The 27,300-nt window shown below is 36.6% G+C and overlaps 1 protein-coding gene across 5 annotated transcripts in view; it reads left to right on the top strand.

The window, feature by feature from the left end:
- TMEM59 (transmembrane protein 59) overlaps window positions 1-27,300 on the top strand; it is a 27,877-nt gene extending 577 nt beyond the window's left edge. The window contains exons 2-9 of one of the 5 annotated variants that reach the window (XM_057711629.1): window positions 3,274-3,306; window positions 4,310-4,415; window positions 5,913-6,007; window positions 10,083-10,235; window positions 11,778-11,859; window positions 12,728-12,812; window positions 16,057-16,165; window positions 23,230-27,300. In XM_057711629.1, coding sequence (XP_057567612.1) covers window positions 3,274-3,306; window positions 4,310-4,415; window positions 5,913-6,007; window positions 10,083-10,235; window positions 11,778-11,859; window positions 12,728-12,812; window positions 16,057-16,165; window positions 23,230-23,238 — 672 coding nt within the window. In that variant the 3' untranslated portion in view covers window positions 23,239-27,300. Of the gene's footprint in view, window positions 1-3,273; window positions 3,307-4,309; window positions 4,416-5,912; window positions 6,008-10,082; window positions 10,236-11,777; window positions 11,860-12,727; window positions 12,813-16,056; window positions 16,166-22,797 lie in introns of all 5 variants that reach the window. The other 4 variants (XM_057711601.1, XM_057711592.1, XM_057711610.1 and 1 more) reach the window with 4 other exon arrangements.

Below are 27,300 nucleotides of genomic sequence, written 5' to 3'. Positions count from 1 at the left end.
TGGGGCCTGGCGGGGCCGCGGGGGAGACGAACACTCGGAGGGGGAGGAGGATCCAGGTGATTAATGCGTCCTCACCTTCCAGGGATGGCGGGGGAGGGGAACAGTTGCAGATAGGACAGCCCAGAAAATGTTTGTTCTTAACCCCTGTTGCCTGAGCACCTCTCTGGGCTGGGAGCCTGCAGAATGTTCCTGGAGTCAAACAAGTAGACAGTTCCATTACAGTATGAAATGTGTTAAGGAGTTGGGAGACTCTCAGGAAGGGCTTTCTGCTTGTGTTTAGTAACTGTGTGCAGGGCGCTCACACTGGGACTGGAATGGCTTAGAGAAAAAGCAGTTAGGTTTCTGCATTCAGAGAACTTACCATTCAGTGCAGCAAAAGACAGAGGGAATTCGTGGAGTGGGAAAGAAATGAGGCTGCCCCTCGTAGGGAATCACAACCTCCCCTTTTTGTCCATCCGCAGGTGCTGCCTTTCCTTTAATTCCATTCCACTTCTCAAGTTGTTTTTGCAGCTTCTAAAGAACTGTTAACTCCACATCCTAAATTGCGTGGTGACTCCCCCACCCTTCCAAATATATAATTTGGGTATATCCCCCCACCCCACCCCTTTCTTTATAAGAGCTTTTGCTGGTCATTTTGCCCTTGTTTTTCCTTCATCTTCCCTATGCTGTATGCTTAACTGTGTGGCTAGCCCTCTTTGCTCTCTTAAACTACAAAGTGACTACGAGGAGGGGTTTAGGATGTCCTTTATTGGCAAGTGCTTTCAGGGTTTTGAAATGAAAAGTTCTAAATACTATCACTGCCCTAATGTTTGTTTACTGCTGGATTTTACATTACTTGAGGATTATCAGTTTTCAAGAAAAAGCTTGGGAGAGGGGATTATCAAGTTTTCAGTCAGAGATAAGTACAGCAATCAAGAGAGAGAAATGAGGAACTTTGACTTCCAGACTTTTAAATCAATGTGTACTGCTCCTGAACACATTATTTTCTTCTCTTCTTAGAAACGTTTCATAAGTAACAGGATTGTATGAGGAAACTAATACTGATTTGGCCTGGAATTGGGCAGAGACTTATTTTGTATCTTTCCAGTGTTTGGATGTATTGGTTGTTTTGTTTTGCTTTTGCTTTTTTGAGATTTTCCTAGCAAATTTGTAGTTATTTGAATACATATGCTGTGAAAATAAACAACTCAAAAGGATAAACATTTCTGGAACCTCTAGGTACTTTTATAATACCCACTATTTTCTAACAATTGATGTGATATCTATAAGTGTTTTTTACTTATTCAGTAAAGCTGTTCTCCCCAGGTACTCTAAATCATCTGGCTCCCTGTATGTCCTGGACTTAAAATTAATTAGCTGTCTGCTCTCTATTAGCTAGTATGATGGGAGATTTAACCTCCATTAGCCCTAATTCTCACCCTGCAAAGTTGGGTTTTACAATTGAGGAAATCACGGCTCTGAAAGGTTCAGTGACTTGCCTAATGTCACATGGTCGAGAAGTAGTGGAGTAGTGGGAATTCAATTCTAAAACTGGCTACACTATGCTGCTTTCTATTAATAAAGTTGTAGTATTAAAAATATTTAATTGGTCTGTTGGTCCTTCAAATTATTGTGCTTTACAGTTCAGGAAAAAGCAGTGTGTATTATAAGAAATTAGATGAATTTACAATCTCCTGTGGCCTCTCTTGGTCTAGTATTTGTGACTGGCGGATAGAAATCTCATTTTAATGATTTTTTCAGAACTATTTGTTGCAAGAAAGTAGGATATTTTACTTGTTTGTAAGTAGATACATAAAAATTATTATATTTCACCCTTTAACTTTGCTCAAAGGTATAATTGTATAACTTGTCTGGGTCTGAACACAGGAGACATAAGTGAAGTTAATAACAAGGATAATTAGAGCCAGCCTGGTCCTTTTTTAACAGAGAGCGGGCTCTGGAACCACACAAACCTGGGTTCTGTTCCCAGCTTCACTTTTACTATCTATGTGTCCTTTCTGATTCCTTAAATTCTCGTGACTTCATTTTGTCAACTGTAAAAAAAAAAAACTCACACCTTACAGAGCAAGTGTGAGGATTAAAGATGATAAACATGGTACTCTTAGCACAGTGCCTAACACATGGCAACAGATGGTTATTTCCTTTGCCAAATGTCATAAAACCAGTTTGGTACATACAGTATATTAGTAGTGCTGAATGAGAGGAAGAATAGTTAGCTTGACTTAGCTCAGGAAAGGAAAATGTATGTAAAATCTATAGATAGTAGGGTTCTCTCTTTAAGGAGGATTCGTTGTTCCCTTCTGATTATTTAGCTGGCATTTCAGTTTGGTGGGGAACACCATTTCCTTGTGCTCTAAATTGGGGAAGGTATATTTTATATATAAGCTTGCCAGTCGCTTTGGATACATAGGGCATGAGATACTATCTAGAACATGAAACACTTGGAATAAAGATATGATTTTTAATAGCTAGCAATTGAGTGCCTGCTCTGTGCCAGGTGTTCTATGATACATTAAATGCTAGCACTGTGCCTGGCACATTATGGGTGCTCATGAAATATATTATTAATGTTATGTCTATTTATTAGATAGTACAGCATAATATTAATGATGTAGAGATAAAATAATATATAAGTAAAATATAAAATAAAATCCTCATCATATTTCAAGATTGACATAGAAGTATTGTCACTGTTTTCCATCTAAGGAAATTGAGACTGAGAGAGATTAAGTCCCTTAACCCAAGGTTTTACAGAATAGGTGGTGAGGTTGAGCTTCTAACCAGGGCTGATTCCTGAACCTAGGCTCTTTCACCATGCTACACTCTCTTCTGAAAATGGTACTGGAGGATTTATTGGATTGGTTTAACAAAGAAAACATATCTAAATGAAATGGCATGCAGTATAGCTCATATTAATGAGCTCATGCCTCCTCTATGCAATATAAGGAATTATGTGGTGCTCCAAAGATATAAGAGAATTCTTCCTCTGTTTTACAAAGCCTGCAAAAGCTACTCAGGTATGAAATTTATTTTAATTGTTAAAACTCTTTCAATTTCACCATAACAATAAATGCAGCTAGAACTGACATCCAAAAATGTACTACTTTCAAAGTTGTGTAATAAAGCTTGTTTAATGTTAGACTGCAACCATCTCCTCTTAATGGATTGTTGCTGCTGCATAAATTTTACTAATACTGCTGGAAAGAAATACATACCTTTGTATTCCATTGGTTGCTAACTGGTGTATGCACATGCTGTTTCCTTCCTTATTAGGTGCCTGCCAGTTTGTACACAGTGGATCACACAGTAAGTTGAGGGGGCTCCCCAACATATACTGGTTTGTTTCAAATACTATACGTTTCACCAAAGAAAAGCCTGTTGAAGATGTCATTAGTCTTATTAAGCAGTTCACATTTTCCGGCAGTGAAGAATCTTTCCTATCTTGAGCTCTCACCCATATACAATGATGCCTATAACTTGTTTTCTTTTTTTAAAATCTATTATTATGATTAACACTACTACCATTTATTGAGCATCTTCAGTGTCCTGGACACTGCGCTAGGAATAGCAATCTTCCAGCATTATTCAGGGTTTGGAGATAATTTATAGCTTTTATTTCCTTTTTGAGATTTAGATAGGTAAAGTAACCTGTGCCCACGGACCTAAGAGCATTTAGTCCAAGCCTGGCTGATTCCAGTGGCCTTTCCCATATGTCCCATGTTGCCCTTATTTGTGTTTTCAGTTCAGGTAAACCAAGGTTTTAAAAAATTCTTTCATTTAAGCATTTTTATAGATGTATACGTTACTTTGTGGGGGCCCTTATGGCACTGTTTGCCGTGTGAAGCTAGTCATTTTACTTTTCCTGATAAGCCTGATGATTTGTATAAATATTTATGTGGCAGAAGTACACCATTGGTCCTAAAGTATTTGTTTGCTTATTTTTACCTCTGTTAAAGTTCTGATTATGTCACTGTTATTTTTATTTTCAACTTTTCCCCCCAAAATATGACCATGGATGTGGGGAAAGGATGAGGTTTTTGCCTACTAGGTTTCTTTCTTGGATATCATTTTTATTATTTGTTTTCTGTTTGTTTTGGATATCACTGTTAAAATAAGAAACTAAAACTTCTTTGTATGTCAGAGGTCTTAGGTATTACCTGGCTCCTATCATTTTTCTTTCTATCATAAAGCTTTTATTGAACAATTTATAATAAGCCTTACTAACTTTGCTTTCTTTTTTACTCCCCCCCCCCCCCCCGAGGGAAAAATACTATCTTTTGGTAATCCTCCTTGTTTTTGAACTCCCTAGGAAGAGGAGTTGTACGCATGTCAGAGAGGTTGCAGGCTGTTTTCAATTTGTCAATTTGTGGATGATGGAATTGATTTAAATCGGACCAAATTGGAATGTGAATCTGGTAAGATGCTATGCTAATGACATCAGCAGTATATAACATTGGTGTTTTCTTTGAGTTGTGTTGTTTTTATGTATTTTCTTCAGAAAATGCCAAGCATACTGTATAAACTAGTCATCCAGCATATTTTAATTATTATGAAGTTAAACTTTTAGTAGGTGCTGCTAGAAATTTCATGCACTTTAAATTTCATCTATTTGTTGAGACTTTATTTTGTACTATGAATGGGACACCTTTGTTTAAGCATTTGGTTTAGACAAATGCGATAGTAATTGCCCTTCTCATAATTCATCACCACCTTTTCAATGGATAGTGTAATTTTCCTAAGCCTTTAAATCATAGGCTAGTTGATTTAGCTCCAAGTTTCTTACTGAATCAGGCCTTTGACTCAGTATTTAATAGTGTATTCTTTGTGGGTCATGCCAGTAAAAGAAGTAACCAGAGTCTTTGTCATCTCTTAAACCACTTTTCTTACCTTTTGCCAAAAGTGATGTGTTTAATAAAAGAAACCTATAATCAGCACAAAATTGACATTTAGCTTTTTAAAAAACTGTAATGGAATTGTCTCCACTCATTACATTACCCTGTTTATCCAGTGTAGCAGGAGGTACCTTTCTCCCTATCACTGTGCCACTACTCAGATTTAGCCTCTGTGATGTCATAACCTTTTTTTTATGACTCAGTCTCCTAACTGGCTATCTTTATATGTGCATAATGCTGTTCGATTTATTATCTAGCACCTTTAAGAACTGTATCCAATGCATGACTGGGTGGAAAGAAAAGTAAAGCTGTTATAGTGGTGAAGTGTTATATCACAGGAAAGAAATGGCTCTAGTGAACTAAATGAAAAGAGAATATATGGTACAGACTCATTCCAACTTTAGAATCCTGCTGTAGAAGGTTTTCTAAGTTCAGTTTTTTCAGAATTTAGGGTGTTAGAATGATTGCTTTGTTTTATTTTTCCTTGTCATGTGAATACCCTTGCTTCTCAACTAAGTGACCCAGTTCTTAACAGTAGTATCATATATTTGTGTAAATTACTAAAGTATATTGTTTTGTTCAACCCCATGAAATAGGTGGTGGTAGTTCAGTTTTAGACTTACAGAAATCAATAGAGAGGTTAAACAGCTCCACCTAGGTCACATACACAACCAACAAGTGATGGAGCCAGAATTTCAGGATACCAGTCCAGGGTTTTTTCCACTATGAAAACCTTAACCTTGAGGATAACCTCATATGAATGCCATCATATAGCCAGAGCCTGAGTTTGTAATTAATAGATTTATACCTGAAACATTTGATTTGTGGGAGGCAGAAGATATAGGGTGTTATTAAAATAATACATTTGCTGTTATTACCAAATGTGGAAATTCCTATTGATGAAATACTTTCTAAGTATAAGAAATTTCTTTATAAAATTTCTTTATAAGAGGCCAGTGTTCTCTCCCTTTCCTTTCTCTCCTCTTTTTTTCTTGTTATCTGACTCTTTTTCTCTTCCAGCATGTACAGAAGCATATTCCCAATCTGATGAGCAATATGCTTGCCATCTTGGTTGCCAGAATCAGCTGCCATTCGCTGAATTGAGACAAGAAAAGGTATGAAACAATACTGCCTTTCAGAAATGCCTGTTTAGATTGCACTTTGTATTGAAATGTATATTGCCCACATGATCCTACTTTAGTCTTATATTTTATAGTTAGTCTTCAGCAAGCAAATTGTATGTTTGCAAATAGAAAAGTCGGTTGATTAATTATTTTTGTATAGTGCTTTACTCTTAAGAAGTATGTTCACACCTATAATCTCATTTTGGTTTTTTTCTCGGTCCAGTGACAATATTATCCATATTTTACATATTAAAAAAACAGAGACTCAGAGAAATTGAGAGTTCCCTTTTTTCATACCATCTACCATTGCCTTAACTCAGATCATTGTTATTTCTTATCTGTATTACTAAATTAACTTCCAGTCTATTTTTCCACTTCAGCTCCCTCTAGTCCATCCTTTAGTCGGTGTCCAGATATTTATTTTCTAAATGGAAGTCTCATCATGTCGTTCTTCTGTCTTACATACTTCAGTAGCTCTCCATTACATACAGGTTTAAGTCCAAACCACTTATCCCAGCCTGGCTCCTGATTACCTCTTCTGTGTCATCTCTTATAATTGCCTACCCCTCATACTCTATCCAAACATACAGGGAAAAGTTTTTTAATTTTAGTAACTCTGGCATAGGAAACACAGCCACATGGTACAAAACTCAAAAAGTAAAAAAAAGTATAGAGTTGACCCTTGAAAAACACAGGTTTGCACTGAGTCCCCTTACACTTGGATTTTTTTTTTTAGTAAATAGTACTACTGCACTACATGATCTGGCAGAATCACAGATATGGGGAGCCAGCTATTATTTGTGTATATATGCAGATTTCGGCACCCCTAACCCCTGCACTGTTCAAGGATTGACTTTATAGTGAAAAGTCTCCTACCCCTGTATCTCTTAGCCACTCCATTGTCTTCCATTAATGTAGCCAAGATTACCAATGCAGAGGTATTTTATACATATGTAAGGATACATGTATTCTTTCTTTTCTAAAATGTAAGAAATAAAGAATGTCTACTCATTTTTTTTCACTACATACATATTTTGCTGTAGGGATGTATCATTTATTTAAGCAGTCCCTTATTTGTGGACATGTAGGCTTCTAACTTTTTAAATTTATAAATGATGTTGCATATTTTTCACATTTATATATATAGAATAAAACCACAGGAGTAGAATTGCTGAGTTAAGAGGTATATGCATTTTTAATTTTGAGAAATAGAGCTAAATTGCCCTCCGTGGAATTTGTATCAGATTTTAAAATTGAGATATAATTCATGCTATAAAATTCACCCTTCTAAAAGTATTAAGTGCAGTAGTTTTTAGTATATTTACAAACTGTGCAACCATCATAAATACCTAATTCCAGAACATTTTCATCATCAGAAAAAGAAATCTCATGCCCATTAGCAGTCACTCACTCTCCTTTCTTCTTCCTCCCAGTCCTTGGCAATGTACAACTTTTATTACAGTTTTAATTTGTGTTTACTCTTTATGAGTAACTTGTGTTTACTCTTTATGAGTAACTTTAAACTTATTTTCTAATTTTTAAGACCCATTTTTATTTCCTTTTCTCTTAACTGTGTACATACTGAACAGTTCTTAATGTTTGTAATATGACATTTTTTCTTGCCTCTGTTCCTTCTACTCCCCATCTGCCCAGTGTATCATCTTGACTTAGGGCAGGTGTCATGTCCTTTGCGAAGCCTTCTTAACCACCTCTCAACCCAGTTTGGGTTAGGTGCCTCTCCCCATACACATGTATCACCCTGTGTTTCACCTCTGTCCTATATAGATTAAACACAGATACACATTGATAAATAAAACACACATGGTTCCTGATCTCTTAAAATTTATAATTTCAATGAATGCCTGTTCAGTGAACTAATCAATGAATGATTTCACAGCTCCTAAGTGGGAAAATTGGATCGTGAATACAGATCTGATTCTAAGAACTCTTCTCTCTTAATACCCCATACTGCCTTTGTTTTGAAATACAGTAGAACCAAAATTATCCCTAGTGTTCAGTAGATGGTATCCCACACTTGTGCTCTAGAAGGGCCCACTGCTGCTAAATAAGTCAAGAAGTCAGAAATTGGAGGGGAGGTGATACCAATTAATGTAAACATCAGTAGCCTACTGTATATAGTCAGCCCATAAATACGTCCCTTACTCTGCCCTGTTATCAAATATCTCATATTTTATGCATACATATTCTACTGATTGATTTTTACCTTCCTTTTTTCCATTGGTGTTTGTTATAGCATGGTTTATTTTACATGAAAGCATTAAAGATGAGAATAGTATGATTTATCCCTTCCCCTTCTACCTCTTGAGGCCCTGTTAATCCATATTTAATTAAATCTTAAGATTCTCCACATTTTTGTACCTGTTACTTTGATGGAGGTGACAGGTAGCTTTTAAGTGTGTTTGGTGGCAAATTAAAGGGTCCTGGGATCTTAAGCTTCTCAGAGTTAATCTGCTTGGATAGCGAAGAGTTCATGCTGACGACTCTGGCAGCACCCTTAAGGGCTTACACTCTGTCCCAGCGAGAGTTTGATTATGTTGCTCTCTTGGATACACATATATAAAAAATAATAGACAAGCTTCTAGACCAGCCTCACCCAGCAGGGAGCAGAAACCGGAAGGAAGAAAATTACAACCCAGCAGCCTATAGTCTGCAAACTCAGGCCAGACACTACCCTGGGGCCTCCGGCCCCTGCCTCTTGAGTGAGTGTATTGCTGGGGCCCATAGGACATCTCCTGCAGACAGCTACTTCTCCTAAGTTGAGAAACGTAATTAACCCAAAATGAGGTGGCAGAGGAATGTGTTTCAGATGAAAGAACAGATAAAACCCTGGAAGAACTAAGTAATGAGGAGATAGGCAATCTACCTGAGAAAGAGTTCAGAGTAATGATTGTAAAGATGATCCAAGAACTCGGGAGAAAAATGGATAAATTAGGAGGGTTTTTAAACAAAGAGAAAGTATAAAGAGTAACCAAACAGAGTTGAATAATTCAGTAACTGAAGTGAAAAACACAGTGGAAGGAATCCATAGTAGAGTAAATGAAGCAGAACCAATCAGTGAGCTGGAAGACAGAGTAGGGGAAATCACTACTGTGGAGCAGAAAAAAGAAGAGTGAAAAGAAATGAAGACAGTGTAAGAGACCTCTGGAACAACATTAAGTGCATTAACATTCGCATTATAGGGGTCCCAGAAGGAGAAAAAAGAGAGAAAGGACCTGGGAAAATATTTGAAGAGATAATAGCTGAAAACTTCGTAACCTGGGAAAGGAAACAGTCACCCAAGTCCAGGAGGCACGGAGAGTTCCATACTAGATAAACCCCGTGAGGAATACACCATGACACATTATAATCAAAATGATGAAAATTAAAGAGAAATTAAAAGCAACAAGAGAAAAGCAACAAATAACATACAAGGGAATTCTCATAAGATTATCAGCTGATTTTTCAGCAGAAACTGCAGAGCAGAAGGAAGTGGCATGATACATTTTAAATAATAAGTGAACAGAGTATCTGTCAGGCAAGAGCTGCTGTGATGGTTTACGATGATACCAGTAAAAAGTGGGTGCCAGCTGGTGGTTCAGCTGGGTTCAGCAGAGTTCATATATATCATCATACAGGTAACAACACATTCAGAGTGGTGGGCAGGAAGATTCAGGACCATCAGAAGAGGTAACCTGGTAATATGAAGATGAAGAAATAGAAGCTGTAAGGATTGAAAAGGAAGAAAACAGAGCTGAGCTTATTCACTGATGATATAATTGTCTACGTAAAAAATTCCCAGAAGTATCTGTCGATAAAATGTTAGAACTAATAAGATTGTTCAGCAAGGTTGCAGGATATAACATCAGTATATGAAAGTCAGTAGTAGCATTTTTGTATAACTACCGATAAACAATTTGAAAATATAATTTTATACAGATACTGCTTAAAGTTATAAAAATGATAAAGTACCTAAGAATAAATCTAATAAGCAATTGGTTTCCTTTAAAGAAATATATATATATATATATATATACTTCTCATGATTTAATTTTTTTTTTTTTTTAAGCTCATGTCCCTGATGCCAAAAATGCATCTACTCTTCCCTCTAACTCTGGTAAGGTCATTCTGGAGTGATATGATGGACTCTGCACAGAGCTTCATAACCTCGTCATGGACTTTTTATCTTCAAGCTGATGATGGAAAAATAGTTATATTCCAGGTGATGACTGTGCTTCATAGATTCATGTAAATACTAACAGTAGTATATGTCTTAAATGAATGTCCTAGCATAGAGCCTTGTACTTAGTCCCTTACAAACATTTATCATCAAATAAAATTATTTATTAATCTACATTAAAACACTGGACATCAAGACCCAGTGTGACTTACCTTTCGCTCTACCGATTAGAAACCTATCTAAAGCCTATTGTTCCTTATCTAACAAGGACTCTGAGTCTTCTAAATTTTTGAGTGGTTAAATTGATAAAAATGCAACCTCTAGTTATGAGAGATAAGAAAAATTAGTATAGTTTGAATATAAATAGTGGTGTGTACTTATATCACAGGCATATTAGAGAAAAGCAATAGGACGTATTTTTTAGTTGTTAAAGGTGCTTTTCCTGAACTCTTAATAAGCGAGCTTGTTGAAGAAACATATTGCCTTCTAGAGAGGTAATTTTCCTCCTACCTCGTTATTTACCATGTGATATGATGATAATAGCTGCTATTTTTGAAGGTTTATGTGTACTAGACATTTACATATTTTATCTCAAATCTTCAGACTTCATGAGGTTGTATTATCACTTTTATTGATGAGGAAACTGCGAGTTTAACTTGTTTAAGGTCATGCAGCCAGTAAATAGCAGAATTAGGCTTCAGACTTCGGTAATTTAGCTCAAGGGTTACATACCACTCTACCGTGCTGTCTTCCTTTTAATTTGGTTGTTAAATTCCTCAAATTTACCAGCCAACAAATTACATTGTGACGCTTTCTCTCAGGTAATAATTAAAGTAAACCTTTTAATTATTATTGACAATTGAGTGGCTTGCTTATAAGTCTAGTATGTGATTTTTAACATCGTCCTTGGGTCCCCTGTACTTAATTTGCTAATAACTAAAACACAGGAGTTTTGTCTCTGTGTCCGAAAGCTACTTAGGTTAAAGCTTAAGTTGACTCTCATTCCTGATTAGATGTGAGATTAGCTCTGATTCTTTCTTTGTGTCAACTTAAGTGTAACTGTGATGGAGAAACCCGCACTCCAGAGAATCAGTGCTACATAGAAGATGTAAAGTGTGGAGTATTGAGCTATAATTTACGAATTACTCATGCGTAGGGGAGAATGGAATGTTTCAGATGGGAAAAAATAGAAATAATATGTGCTTATGCAGAAATTTCAGCAGTCTGCTAAATTATTCCTGATCAGCCAGAATTAGAACTCATATTTGCAGGGTGTGATACTTAATGCACTATGTTGTTATTTGTCCCTCTTTTTTTTTCTCTTTTTTCTTTTTTTATGTTGTCAGGAAATTAAACTGGCTTATTTCTTGATGATGCTAGAAATCTGTTTCTTTGCAAAGTACCGAATCTAATGCTTAGCAAATACAATTAAAATATATTGTGGTTATGTGTTTTATTTTTTTTATACCATACTTGTTACTTTTTCTCAGTTGGAGTGTTTGTAGAGAAGATATGTTATAGAAATTGCTACTGAGAAAAGCTTAAGAAGTACAAGTGAATTAATTGCTTTCATTATCATTTTAGTCTAAGCCAGAAATCCAGTATGCCCCACAGTTGGAGCAGGAGCCTACAAATTTGAAAGAATCGTCGCTAAGCAAAATGTCCTGTAAGTTTTATTTTAAGTAGCTTGGGATTAGAAACATTAGCAGTCAAATCTGGTGGTGGTAGAATTGGTTGTATGATTGTTTTTATACTAATAGAAGGTGAATAAATAATTTTTAAAACTATGGTTCTCAAACCTTAATGTGCATTAAGATCTGGAGAGCTTGTTAAAACAATTTCTGAGCCCCACCCCCAAAGTTTCCAATTTACTAGATCTGGGTTAGGACATGAGAATTTGTATTTCTAACAAATTCCTGGATTCTGTTGCTGCTGGTCTGGGGACCGCGCTTTGAGAATCACTATTCTAAAAACATTTAGTTTGCTTTGAAGGATGTTTTGAGTATGAACGAATGAGATATTCTCGTATCTCCCAATAAACTAACCAAATAGTGAAACTACCCTGAAAATATGTCTTCATTCTATTTTCATTTCTGTGCTAGAAGTGAATTTAAACTTATAGGAGTATAAAACATCAAGCTAAGATTATGCTTACCTTTTAAAATGTGCTAGCTCATACCTTATTTTAGATACTGATTTTATTAACTTTTTAATTATTTTGGTAGGTGTATAATGACAGCACATAACACAAGGCCATCTTTAACTTTAGATATGAATAAACCAAATTCTGTTATTACATTCAGACATATAATTAAACAGAAAGCATCAATGTAAATAAAAATTTTAAAATAAAATAGGAAATTCATAATATTGTATAATGTCCAGTTGGTTTTTAATGTGCCAGAGGAACTTGCATTCATTATAAAATTTATCAGATTACATTTACAAAAGCAGCTAGATGTCTGTCTAGAAGCAGTCATTTGAGACTAGCTTTTGGGATATAGGATATCATAAACTGCACCTTGTTATTTCAGCAGATCTGCAAATGGGACGTTCACAAGCACATAGAAACTATCTTGAAGATGGAGAAAGTGATGGCTTTTTACGATGCCTATCTCTGTATGTATTCATCTTCACTTATGTATATAGGAAATAAAATCTGGCTTGTATCAGAGAGATACAGTCCTTTTTATTATTTTAAAGTTGTATTAGCTGCTCAAAAGTAGAAAACTTTTTTACCTTTTACCTACCAAATCCACAGTTGTACTTTGGGATATTTTAGTTCGTTTAAAGGCTAATACTCATACTACTTTTTTTTTTTTTAGTTTATTTATTGGCTGCATTGGGTTTTCGTTGCTGTGGGCGGGCTTTCTCTAGTTGTGGAGAGTGGGGGCTTCTCATTGCAGTGGTTTCTCTCATTGCAGAGCACGGGCTCTAAGTGCTTGGGCTTGAGTAGTTGTGGCACGTGGGCTCAATAGTTGTGGCTCCAGGCTCTAGAGCACAGGCTCTATAGTTATGGCACACGGGCTTAATAACTCCGTGGCATGTGGGATCTTCCCAGACCAGGGCTCTAACCCGTGTCCCCTGCATTGGCAGGTGGATTCTTAATCATTGCGCCATCAGGGAAGCCCCCGTACTACTTTATTTTTTATTTTTTTATTTTTGCATTTTATTTATTATCTTTTTTGAGGTACGCCAAGTTCAATCATCTGTATTTATACACATATCCCCATATTCCCTCCCTCCCTTGACTCCCCCCCACCCTCTCCGTCCCAGTCCTCTAAGGCATCATCCATCCTCGAGTTGCCCCATACTACTTTAATAAAACCCAAATGGATAGTTATTTTCACAGCACCAAAACATTCTTGTTCTTGTTGGGAGTCTTTGAGTTATGTTACTATATGTGCTTCCTCAGACTTCTCAGTTACTATTTATTGAAAAAAAATTCACATATGAGTGGACCCACACAGTTCAAACCCATGTTGTTCAAGGGTCAACTGTATTTACATAGCATTTACATTTTATTAGATATTGTAAGCAGTCTGGAGATGATTTAAAATGTACAGGAAGATGTTGCATAAGTTATATGCCAGTACTACACCACTCTACATAAGGAAATTGGGCACTCTCAGATTTTGGTATGGGAGGGGGCAGCAGTCCTGGAACCAGTGCCCTGGGGATGCCAAGGGATGGCTGTGTGTCTCAATGGCTTGGGGGTTGCATTTTTGTTTTTATCTACATAGCTACACAGGAGGCTAGGGGAGGTAGATAAGGGCTCTAGATAAAGGAGGGCTTTGTGTTCTATACTGAGTGTCATCTCCATGCTAAGGATTCCTTTTTTTTCTTAATGTATTTGGCTGCATCAGATCTTAGTTGCAGTGTGTGGGCTCCTCTCTAGTTGTGGCACATGGGCTCTGGAGCCACCCAGTCTTGGTTGCCCCGCAGCATGTGGGATCTTAATTCCCCCACCAGGGATCGAACCCACATCCCCTGCATGGAAGGCGAATTCTTAACCACTGGACCACCAGGAAAGTCCTCATGCCAGTGATTCTTAAGGGTGGCGAGGGAAAGTGGGCAGGCAAGGGTAGTGGGACCTTGTGCCCTCCTAGGAAGGAATATCAAGCCTTCTGAGGGTGAGAAGGGTTTTATCAAAATATACATGCTTCTGCTTCCCCAAGGAGATCTAATATGAGCCTTCTCCCTGCAACCACTCCCCACCCCTCACCAAAAAAAAAAGAGAGAGACAGACAGACAGTAGGCCATAGTAGCACTTGGTGATAATTACCTACTCTGTGTCAGCTACCAGTTCCTTGAGTAGAGGTGAACAAGTGTGTATATACTCTAGTGGACTGTTCTGTCTCAAGTGTAACACTTCAGTAGTCCAAACTACATGCTTCCTGTAATTTCTTAGAGTGGAAATAGTTTCTTGATAGGTTTTATCAGATATCAGTAGGGTTATTTTGGAAACTAAAAATTAATACTTTTTAGTGAATAAACTCTAAAGACTGGGTGAGAAAATGAGAATTTAAATTTTCCCTTCCTTTCATTTCTAAACCTGCTTTTGACCTTGCACAGAAAAAGGGAAAAATTGTTCTGTATCTCAGTATTTTGGATTTTTGTTGCAGTTTGATAAGTTTTATGAAACCGAAGTAATTACCTAATCTTGTTAGTTGTTTTTTTGTTTTTGCTTTTGTTTTTTATAAATTTATTTATTATTTTTTTATTCTTTATTTTTATGGCTGCATGGGCTTTCTCTAGTTGTGGTGAACAGGGGCTGCACTTCGTTGTGGTGCGTGGGCTTCTCATTGCAGTGGCTTCTCTTATTGTGGAGCACAGGCTGTAGGCGTGCGGGCTTCAGGAATTGCAGCACGGGGGCTCAGTAGTTGTGGTTCGTGGGCTCTAGAGCACAGGCTCGGTAGCTATGGCCAACAGGCTTAGTTGCTCCGTGGCATGTGGAATCTTCTGGATCAGGGCTCAAATCCGTGTCCCCTGCATTGGCAGGCAGATTCTTAACCACTGCGCCACCAGGGAAGTCCCTTTGTCATTATGTTTTATGTTATTCTTTTAAATCTAACATTTTAAAAATAGCTTGGCTTGTTCTTTGAATCTTAATCTATAGTTTGGCAAACAGTAAGTCACTTAAGGAAGAAACTCCAGTTGCTGATTCTTGTAACTGGCCTTCTACCCTAAGATATTTTAATTATAAGTAAAATATAGCTCTCTCTTTATAAGAGACGTGCTCATGGATACAGAATGCCTCATAGTAGATATGGTCTTGTAAATTGAATTTCAAGTAAATTCTGGTAAATTAAATATTTGAAATGTACTAGAGAAGCTAACTTCTGGAAGCCTATTGTGAATCCTTTTATAAAACAAGTGATCGTTTCATAATTTACCTATTCTGTGCCTTAGTTCTTTGGGATATTGGGTTTTCTTAAAACAAGGATTATCTTAATACCTTGCAAAAGAATATATGACATTTGTGTAGCACTGTATGGTTTATAGGACACTTTGATTTGCTTTATCTCATTTAGTAATTAAAAAATACCCTTAACAGTAATTTGCTCTAATTTCATATATTTAGCAGAAAGCCAGTATGTTTGATTTTTTAATTTATAAAAGTAACATAGCTATCTTATATAAATTTGAGTAATAGAGGAAAGGACATCATTATCACTCTAATATAATAGCTATTATAATATTTTCTATATGTTTTTTTTGTTTTAAAGGTAGCACACGTAGAGTTTTAATTATATTATTAAACTAAGTACACATGGTTGATTGCCTTTAATTGTTATGAACCTCCTATTTTTTATGTTATGTAATTTTAACATAACTAATTATTGATTTTTTTTTTCTCCAGTAACTCTGGGTGGATTTTAACCATGACTCTTGTTCTCTCTGTGATGGTATTGCTCTGGATTTGTTGTGCAACTGTTGCTACAGCTGTGGAGCAGTACGTTCCCTCTGAGGTAAATATAATTCTAACCCTTAGGCCATTTGAAGACTGAGCCATATGATTTACTTTTTTAAATGCATTACTGGTTTCACTAGAAAAGCAAAGCCTTTCTACTAATAGAATGAGAGAAGATTTGGTGGTTTTAATCCCACATGTGGGGGTTGGCACGCATGAGAATTACAGGTTTGCAGCACAGGAATCACTTCCCAGTTCTCTGTAGTGCTAACTACCGTAATGCCCAGTGTATGCTGGCTGGTTTGAGTACAGTCTCTCTCTTCTCCCTAGGTCTTTGAGACCGAAAAAACCCATGGACGTCAGTTTCTAAGGTGATAGAAAGAAGACTTGTAGAACTTAAAATTTTAAATTTAACATTGCCACAAATGTTAAGGAATAATTGCTGCTTTAGAAGCAGCAAGGTTGGAGCTTTTGATTTTGAGTAATGTGTTCTGGTAGACCCTGAGAGAGATGGAAAACTATCTTGACTTTCTTGGTAATTAAAATTTAACTGGCCCAAGAAACATACTGTTAAGGTTAAAGGATTTGTGGTTCAGAAAAAAAGTGTAATTTGATGATTCAACTTAGCTTTCAAGGAAGGAAAATTATTTATATAACTAAACGTAAGATAATAAATTCTATTGACATCAAATCCAACTGAAATAAACTTTAGTTCTTGTGTGCCTCCAAGATGCAATAGAAAAAGAGAGAAAAGAAGAATGGTATGGATTAGCAGAAAGAGGAGGGTGGGCAATTTTCCTAGATGCAGACAAGAATAAGCTAACTATCAGGGAAGGACTGTAAGGAACTGACTTGATTAAAAGAACTTAAATTAGGAAATTAAACAGAATGAATAAAGTTAGACAGGATTGGGAAGAACCTTGGATTGTGAAAGTATTAGAGAATGGGTAAATTTCTATAGAGCTCATCTGTTTATGATATGATTTGAACATCCTCTAGTTAATTACCTACGTGTTCTTCTTTCCTCCATTCCTCCTTTCCTCCTTCCTCTTTCCTCCCTCCCTCCCTTACCTCCTTCCTTCCTTCCTGTGGGCTTTCTCTAGTTGCAGCAAGTGAGGCTACACTTCCTTGTGCTCAGGCTTCTCATTGCGGTGGCTTCTCTTGTTGCAGAGCACAGGCCCTAGAGTGTGCAGGCTTCAGTAGTTGCAGCATGTGGGCTCAGTAGTTGTGGCTCGTGGGCTCTAGAGCACAGGCTCAGTAGCTATGGCCAACGGGCTTAGTTGCTCCGTGGCACGTGGGATCTTCCCAGACCAGAGCTCCAACCCGTGTCCCCTGCATGGGCAGGTGGATTCTTAACCACTGCGCCACCAGGGAAGTCCCTCTTATTTAGTTCTGTGTCCATATTTTAATCATTTTATTGTTCCTGATAAATACACATCTTATAGGATTGCCTTTGCCTATTACTTGCTTTTTAGCTACCCCATGCTCTCTAAATCCTCATGGCAACAAAGCTACAAACCTATAGTGGTAAATCTTTGTTGACCCTGTGATACTTTCTTCCTTCCATAGCAGAGTTCCTTCTCTTTAATTCTAGGATGCCCCTTGTAAAAGAAAGATTCATATAGAGATTGGTGTAGTTATTGCCTGGAAAGATTGAATTGCTTGCCTCAGACGGAATTTACCTTGATAAAATCACCACAATCTGGTTCCCAGGACTGCTGACTAATCTTGAGCACTTTCTCCCAGTTCTAGGAAATGTTTAGCTCCACGTTCTAAACATTTTCTATGAATTAGCTCACTTAGTCCTTTCAGTAACTCTATGAGATGGCTGCTATTATTATCCTCTTTTCCAGATATGAAAACTGCAAGAGAGAATGTATAATTGCCCCAGTGTCACATACTAGTAAGTGGTAGAACCAGAATTTGAACCCAGGCCATCTAACTCCAAAGCCAGTACCTTAAGTTTTTTTAGTTAACCTAGAGTGATCACTGGGGAAGTTGATTATGTGATTTGTATCAGGAGTTCACCTTCTGTGTAACCTCTTTGACACTAGGAAGTTTAACACCACCGGGACCACTTTTCATGTTTTTGAGCCAGGAAACTCAAACTCTGTTACTGAAACCATTCTTTTTTTTTTTCCCCCGAAACCATTCTTAAATGGACATTTCATGGTTTTTCCTCTCTTATCACCTTACTTGACTTATGGCATTGACCTCCTCTTCTGGTGTTGTTTAGACATAATAGTGTCTCTCATTATGGTTTTGATTACTTCTTACAGACCTGGGGATCTGTCCCTCCCTTTCAGATCTGTCCCTCCCTTGATCTTTCTCTTCCTTATAGATGTTGTCTCTGCTGTGATAAAATTTGTCTTGATTGTATAGCTTTAATTCTGTGAGAAGTTCTTTCCCTTTATTTCCAAGTCGTTTGTAGAAAACCTCGCTGTTCCCACATATGCCGCCAGACCCTTGGGTCATAAAAGCTAAAGCATTAGAACCGTATGTGGAGTCCTGTTGGCAACCACACATTCCTTCCTGATATTTGTGTATGGGTGTCACTTTCTTGCCCCTCTCTAGAACTCTTCTTCCTGTCCTTAACAATCAAAAGTATGGCAACACCCTCAAAGAGCCTATTCTTTTCTGAGATATATTTTCTAGAAAAATGTATCGAAAACAGCTATTTGAATTCATTGCTTTTAGGCTTTACTTTGTATGTGAAACCACACTTTAAGTAATAATGCTTTTTCAACTGTATTTTTAATCATAAAAATTCTATACACTTGGTATAGAATTTATAAAGTTATATATAAAGAAGCAGAAAAAAATCATCTTATCCAGAACTATTTTGTATTGCCATTTCAGTGCATTTCTTTTCACAATTAAAAACTGTATAAACTGGGACTTCCTGGTGGTCCGTTGGTTAAGACTCTATGCTTCCATTGCAGGGGCGCAGGTTCGATCTCTGGTTGAGGAACTAAGATCCTGCATGCCTCACAACGCAGCCAAAAAAAAAAAAAAAAGAGGAGGGGAGGGGGAAAAAGCTGTATAAGCTATTTCAATACATATTAATGTTTTGTTTCTTATTTGAAAATATTGCAGTGTAAATACTCCTTCCCTGGTATTTTCTCCCTTATTTACTGTAAAAATAGCTGAGAATTTAGCATTAGAAAAGTTATTGAGATTTTCTTGATCAAAAGCCACCTATTTTAAAACTTCCATAAAATCTTTTCATTGATTTTATTATTGGAACATAAGTTACTTCTGACCCCTCTCCATAGTAATAGGAGACTCCATTTTAAGTTATACAAGCAGTGAGCAATGTTATTTATATTTTATGTTATTTATATATATAATCCTGTGTGTTTATAGGAAATTGTAAACCTGCTCAGAGAATGTGTTTCTCTTCAGCATGGACCTGGTATCTTGAGCTCATACATGAAATATAAAAAGTTTCCTTTTCAAAAAAAAAAAAAAACTTCCTTTTCAGTCACTACAAATAAAGCTTAAAATGGTGCTAATAAAGGCCAGGAAACTTATGATCAGCTTTATTTTTCTTATTTAGGAAAGTTCTGAAATAATTTATTTTTAGCCTCTTTTGTACATAGTAAGTACTCATCATATATCATCTGATAGTAATGCCAGAAAGAGTTGGCATTGATTGATCTTAAAGCAGTATCATTTCAAGTGACTTATAAAGATTTTGTTCCTTGTTTTTCCACTGTTTTCCCCTGTTCTTTCACACTTATAATGTCATTTTTTTGAAACTTCATGAAATAATGCTTTTCTCTTGTTGAGCTATCTATTTAAGGTAATAAAGAGTTGTCATTCATAGTGGTCCTTGTCAGGCAGGTCAAACCTGACTATATAAACAGGGTTCAGCAGTACTGGATATTCCTTTCTAGAGATCAGACAGCCTCAGAGAATTGCCAAAGCAACAGATAAAGATATAAATGCTGCCTCAGTGTTATCTCATTATTTGTTGGCTTCCTTTTTACTTATTTGTCAAGACCATGATCATCTGATTTCAAATGGTCAGCTAAGAGAGGTTTCAGAAGACTCCAAATAACATTCATGTTTGTAAATCACATACACTTATGGATAACATACCATGTGCCAGGCCCTGTTCAAGAGATTAGAGATACAAAGAAGAGTAACATTCAAGATGGAACAAAGTTAAATGTTAAAGGCTTCAGCTACTCAAGAAGTAGGGTGAAACGTGTCTTAAACTGTGTAGAAGCTTTAAGTTTCAAGAGAGACAATCAGAAAACGATATAAATGCCATAGCTTTTTAATCTAAATTCTGTTGAGAAATTGAGTTTTAGAAAAAATTTTGTAACTTATCTAAGATTGTAACCTAAAGCCTAAATACATATTTACTAATTGAATTTATTTTTAACTTTTAGAAGTAATACATGTGACATAAAATTGACTTCTTCTTCCTCACTCCTCAGATAAACCAGTCAATAGTTTTTAAAAATTTTTCCAAGCAGTTGCCATTTTAAAATTTTATCTTCTATTTTTTTGTTTTATCAAATTTAGACATTGTCTGATGTCCTCCTACTAAAGGATGAGTTCAGTTCCCTTACACTGTGTAGCTCTCACTTCCATCTCTTCACTTGCTGGTGTTTAGGTGCTTTATAAATTTCTGTTGACTGCTCATTACTGCCTTTCCTTCTCCCTTTCTTCCCACACTCTAACTCTCAATTTTCATTAGTTATTATGATCCTTGATGATAAAATATATTCATTCCTCTGTGTGTGTGTGTTTGTGTGTATGTATATATATACTTTCATGCTCTGCTATAGGTTGATATGAAAAATTAAAATCCACTAGGTAGCATTTACAATATTGTGATTATGTAAATATTTCAAAATAGAACCAAATACAGCGGCGATTAGGGTCACATAAAAGCAAATATAAACCTGAATTACTTTAAAGTGTTCCCAGGAGAATCTTCCAAATCTCTCTCCTTAATGGAACCCCTTTTTGTTTTGTTCTGGCTTTCTTCCCATTTTCTAAGTCATCTCAGTTGCTGTTTCTTGTATGTTGTTTTCTTTCTTGGATTCCTCTTTACTTTTGCTGGAATACCTCAAGTAATTTTTTTCATAAAGGATACTTGGGCAATAAACTTCCCAATTTAACACTTTTGAAAATACTTCTATTGTACCCTTATATTTGATTGATAATTTGAGAATACAGAGTAGCCACAAAGTCACTAAACGTACTGGTTACAGGTTATCCATATGCTTCCATCCATTTCTCTGTACAAATTTTACTCTTTCTCCCTGATCTTCTAGATAGCTTTTTCCATATAGATGTTTGAAGTTATTTAAACAGTTCCTGGTCGCTGTTTCAGGGTTTTTAAATGTTAAATAGAGTTGTGAAAATTTCTCTTTCATTATGCCCTAGAGCAAATTATCACATGTTAATTTGGGTTTTTAGGAGGCCTCACTGTATAAGATCCATGTCCAATCCATCAATCACTGAGTTTGTCTCGAAAATATTATCTTAACTGGAAAAGTGTCAGATACTGAGCCACCTCCTTGTTGCAGGATAGTTGTTGCCTTGAAACAGTAGACGGCAGACCACATCTGAAATATGTTCAAGTAAGCAGCCATCACGAAAATCACTTTTAGAACATTTTTATCACCCCGAAAAGGAAACTAATACTAGTAGTCACTCCCCATTTCCTCCCAAGCATCTTCACCAACCGTACACAACCAATATGTGTGGTCTCTTGTGACTTAGTGTAATGTTTTCAGGGTTCATCCATGTTGTAGCACATGTTGGTACTGTAGATACTTGAACTTTTGAAGGCACTCTTTATTCAGCACCTTCTGAAAGTGCCTTTCTGACATCAGGTACTGCTGTGCGGTTCTGTCTTTTAATGTAGTCAGTTGCACTGTCAATATTGTCAGCATTTCAGTGTTTGACTTAGAGAATCAGATGTATTGCCATATGCATTAACAACAAAATCTATCCCATTTGTTAGTAAAAACTTTTCATTTTCTTTTTTTACCTTTAGGAGATAGACCTATATCTAAGTAGACCTACTCTCAGAATATATTAGACATTTCCATTGTACTTCAGTGAGTTTTATGGCATTTGCACTGGTTCTGTGTTATGCTTTCATTCTTCCGTTTTTTTATCTTCTTGGATATGTTAGTAATAATTTGAACTTTTATATGTTTATGGAGACCTTTCATCAGTGTTAAAGTATTTCTTGTATATTCTTTGCTCTATTCACAGCCTTTTAAAATAGTATATACCATTTTCCATGTATGTTAATTTAGAACATTTAGTAGCAGAGAAACTTACCCCAAATCATTTGACCACTTGGTCAGAGAGCTAAGATTAAGATCTGAAAGGAATTGATCACTTAAGGCATCAGACATCCAGAATCCATGCTCTTGGTATGACCACACCTGCTCCATTTAAACCTGAACAATTTTTCTTGATATTCAGCTGATAACTTCTAAGTATTTTAAGTCAGGACATGTGGAAAAGTTTTCTTTGGCCATCCACTGGGAACTGAATCACATATCTATGACACTTTGAATAAAAGCATTCTTGAGGATATTTATAGAATTTTTTTTTAACCAAATATTTACAGGTTAAATTGCTATTTGACGACTTACTTGGAGAGGTTCCTGGTTATCCAGATTGCTAATGTTCATTGATTGTTTTTTGCAGAAGCTGAGTATCTATGGTGACTTGGAATTTGTGAATGAACAAAAGCTAAACAGATATCCAGCTTCTTCTCTTGTGGTTGTTAGATCTAAAGCTGAAGATCATGAAGAAGCAGGGCCTCTACCTGCAAAAGTGAATCTTGCTCATTCAGAAATTTAAGCTTTTTTTTTTTTTAAGAGAAGTGTAATAGGCATCTAAATTTCCATTCCTCATAGAGCTTTTTAAAATGTTTTCATTGGATATAGGGCTTAAAAATCACTATTAAATGCAAATAAAGTTATCCAAATCTGTGAAGATTGTATTTGCTATAACTTTACCTGTAATTTTTTTCCAGTAATTTAAGAGAGGGATATTTGGGATTGTATTTTTATTTTACTAATATCTGTAGCTGTTTTAATTATTATTTGCATTGTTTTTGTTTCCTTTCTTGGCCAGATTCTGTGAGCTGATCATTGTTCTTCCCCACCTCCTACCGTGTCAGTCATCTTAGTTAATAAGCTGAATACTCAGTAGGATATGATACTCCTGCTCAGAAGTGGCCCATAGCCTGTAATTTGAAATTGAGTAGAAAATGCCCTTTAATACACTACATTTTCAGTTGTATTGAACTGAAATCATTAAAATTTTATTTGAATGATTATGTGCTGAAATTTGAGTTAATATACTCCTGATTTTCCAGATCTTCCCTTGCACCCCTACCCAACCCAGAAAATACTTAGGAAATGTGCTCTATTTATTACTATATGATGATCAGGGAGCAAATTAAAGCAAAAATGACTCTCACAAGTGCATTTTATGTTATTTTGCACAGGCTAGAGATTTTTTTGTTGGATAGATCTTTCCAAAGAAGTATTTTTCTGTTAGAAAACATATCAAGTATAAGTTAAAGATATTTTCAGAGAAAGCTTTTCATTTTGACAGTAAGAATTAGACTCTCGTGATGCAGAATTAAGTATAGAATTCACTTTGCAAAAACTGTTATTATCATTCCTTTGTTATTATTATCAATAATACAGGTACAAAAATAAGAGTGACATCAGGTAACATAGTACACCACAGTCTTAAATGATTCAGTGTCATTATACTGTGAAATCTTAAATGACTTTGCAAACCAATACTTTCCTGACACAGGCATTACTGGCAACTGCAGTCGTGCTATTTAACTAAAGAATGAGTCACACACTTACCTTCAGCCTAGTCGTTAGCTTTCTCTGAGTCAAAGGAAAATACAGTTAATTAATCAAGTAAGGCTTTGGTCACAAAATACAGGTTTGGGTTTTTTAAATAGTAGGTTGTCTAGATTTGGAAGATAGAGAGTTAAAAAGTATGTGAACACATCCAAATGGGGAAAAGAGGAGGCATTTCTAAGCAGTCATCATCTGTCTCTGATTTTTTGTGAGAAAACAGTTATAGAACATGAGAAATGGATTGGATTTACCTTAAAATAAGCCCAGTTGTCTTATTTACCACCCATGGTACACACTTATGTTCATTAATCAGACACAGGTTTAATTGTAATGCATGCAAGTGAAGCAAACTGAGGCGAGTATATTCAAAATGCTGCAGATTTATAGAAGTCAGGGAGCCCACTGTTAGGATATGTAAATAAGAAGGAGCAACTGTATAATTGTCCTGTGTTCTTCCACCCTCCCGTGGCTTTGTTTCTCTTCGCTTCCTGAATGAGTTACCCCTGAGATACCCTCATTCCTTTTGAAAGCATTGATCCAATTTTAGACAGACTTTCCCCTCTTGTTTATGAGACAATTCCTTGTATGAGGAAATACCCAGTCATTCCTGTTATTTAGTAGGCACTCAAATATTTGTGTCCTGCCTTTTTATTTTAGCATGATTAAACCAGGCTGACATTTTCAAAAACAGTTTACTTTTAAAAAAGAAAAGAAAAATTACACCCCCCCCCCCAATGTATACAAGCATAAAAGTACTTGACTTGAAAATTCCAACAAAAGCCAAAGAACTGGCCATTTCTCCTAAAGTAACAGTTTAGCCCTTTGGGTGGGCCCAACTTTACTTGTTCCATTAGACAGGTATCACCTTCTTTCCTACCACACAGCATCTTCTTGAGAAGCTTGCCTCAGTCCTAGGCAAATTATCAAGACCCTTGAAGTCTCTGGTTCAAACCTACCAGACTCCTAAGGTCCTTGCTTGGTTCAGGCCCCTGGTCTAAGAGACATACTGATTCAGGCAATTACAAAGACAGTAGGAATCACCATAATGAATGATTTAGGCCCAAGATTCCCAATCTTTTCACAAAATTTCATGAATACCTTATATATATGACATCTTTTTTGTAAATCAGAAATTACCAGATTATCTGGTCGAATCTCAGAAATCCGTATGATGTGTTATCAGCCAATCTGAGCTGCTAGTTAGCGTGTGAAACCTAGTCCTTTCACTCTGAGCCAAAAGCAAACAACTTTATCCCGTATTACTAGTCTGTATGGCTTTATCTTAGATAAATGTGCCATTTCTGCTATGATTTTTTAAATATATAAAATAGTTCCATTATAATTTTTGTGGGCTCTTAAGTATCTTAGGACCACATGTCGAGAATCATTGATAGAGAGGTTTCTAGACTTTTATTGATAAAGCTAATCAGCACCCCCCCACCCCCACCCCAACCTCTGGAGCAATCTATGAAAACATTCTCAGCTGAGTGCCACACCATGGCAGTGATTTTGCTGAGCTGTCGTAGTAGAGATCCACGGTTTAACCATTCAACAACCACTCGAGAGCCTGAGTGCCAGGCCCTATGCTGGGAGATGGGACTGCAACAACAGACAAGACCCAGCGCCCAGCTCTGGTTGCTCAGATTTGAAAGAGGAGACAGACTATTACTAATGTGATAAATGCTATGACCAGATAAGCATGAAGTATAGGGGAGGACCCCTAACTTCTGGGAGGAAGTGATATCCAAGCTTAAACCCAGAGAGAAAAAGCCAAACAGAATGCAAGGAGCAGTGTTCCAGGCAGTGAGGACAGTAAGCTTAAAGACTTAAGAGGCAAGAGGGTAAGGGAGCAGCAAATTGTTCAGCAGGCTGAGATAGAGCATACAGAAGCATAGCAATAGGTAGGGCTGGGTGGATCACATAGTAAAAGACCTTACTAAACCTGGACTTGGTCTTGAGCAAGGTGGAAAGCATAGGAAGGCTATAAAGCAAGAGAGTTGCAGGGCTTTAGAACGATGCACTTGACAACAGTGCACGATAGACCAGAGGGGCAAGTCCAGAGGCCAGCGATGTCTTGGCTCTGTAGTAACCTCCAAGATCTATTAAATTTTGTGCTTTTCCAGCCACAGAGAAACGGGAGATTCCATTCCCTTTCCAGGGTTTTGTTTTTGTTTCTTAAGGCCCAATAATCCTATTTCATTTTGTTTCACATATATTTTTGAGCTCTTAGGTATAAGGCTCTCTGTTCCTCCACATTATTGTTTGGATGGTAAGCCTAGTCTTTGGGCCATAGTCACAATCTGAGTATTGCGGAGCAAACTGGGAAGGCTGTCCCATGCACTCCTAAGCTTCTTACCAGACTTGACTTTGGGCTACAGTTTTAAACCACAATGCTTGATCAACTTATCCCCGTCCTCAAATTCTAGGTTTGCTAGCCCAGTGTCTACTAACCCAGTGTGCTCCTGAGCCCCTCCCACCACATTTCCAGTTGCGGAGCAGGTTATGTTTGAATATGAGTATCATTATGAGCTACCTTTCTTATCTTTTTTTCCTTCACTACTTTGTTCCAGAGTCTGGGGGTGGAGGTATGTATAGTAACAGAGATAGAAGGTTCAGATAGTGGGAAGTGCAGCCTTCTGTGGAAAGCTAGATTGTACAGTTAGTGTGGACTTTCCGACTCCTTGCAATACTGTAATTAAGTTCAGAAGTATGGTTTATGTACCTTTACTGAAATGTGTAATTGTTGACGCCAGCTTACGTATTTCTTTTTTAAGTGTTCTCTTCCTGTGATGTTAACGACTTATCTGTTTAGAGCAGGTGTTCTTAACCCTTTTTCATGCTATGGACCTTTCTGATAATCTGGTGAAGCCGATAGACTGTTCCTCAGAATGTTTTCACATTAAACTAAATATGAAGGATTGCAAAGGAAACTATATTAAACTATAGTTATTAAGGTATTTTTGAAATTTTGCAACTATGTATATATGTACTTCTTTATTAACACATAAAATAAGGCCTACTGGTGGCTCTAAAACTCCTGGAATTTCAAAGTAATTTCAAACTATTGTTTTGAAAGGTCTGCAACAAATGTAATATCTAAATGTCTGATTTCTTCTATTGGTGATAAAGTCACAGGTACTGCTAACAGTACTGTTAATCGTTGCCTGTGTTCATAATTGAAGGAAATGCTGTATTTCAGTTAGAAGTCGGTGAAAATACTAATTTTTTTCTCATCCAAATTCATTGAACCCCTGGTTTAGAGGTTGTCTAATTTTACTTTGTCATTTTAAGAGTAAAATATTTTTGTTTGCTTCTTCAA

This window comes from Hippopotamus amphibius, chromosome 1, assembly GCF_030028045.1.
Source record: "Hippopotamus amphibius kiboko isolate mHipAmp2 chromosome 1, mHipAmp2.hap2, whole genome shotgun sequence".
Taxonomy (NCBI): Eukaryota; Metazoa; Chordata; class Mammalia; order Artiodactyla; family Hippopotamidae; genus Hippopotamus; species Hippopotamus amphibius.
Note: the sequence above shows the minus strand (reverse complement) of the source record. Positions and strands in the feature narration are given on the sequence as shown.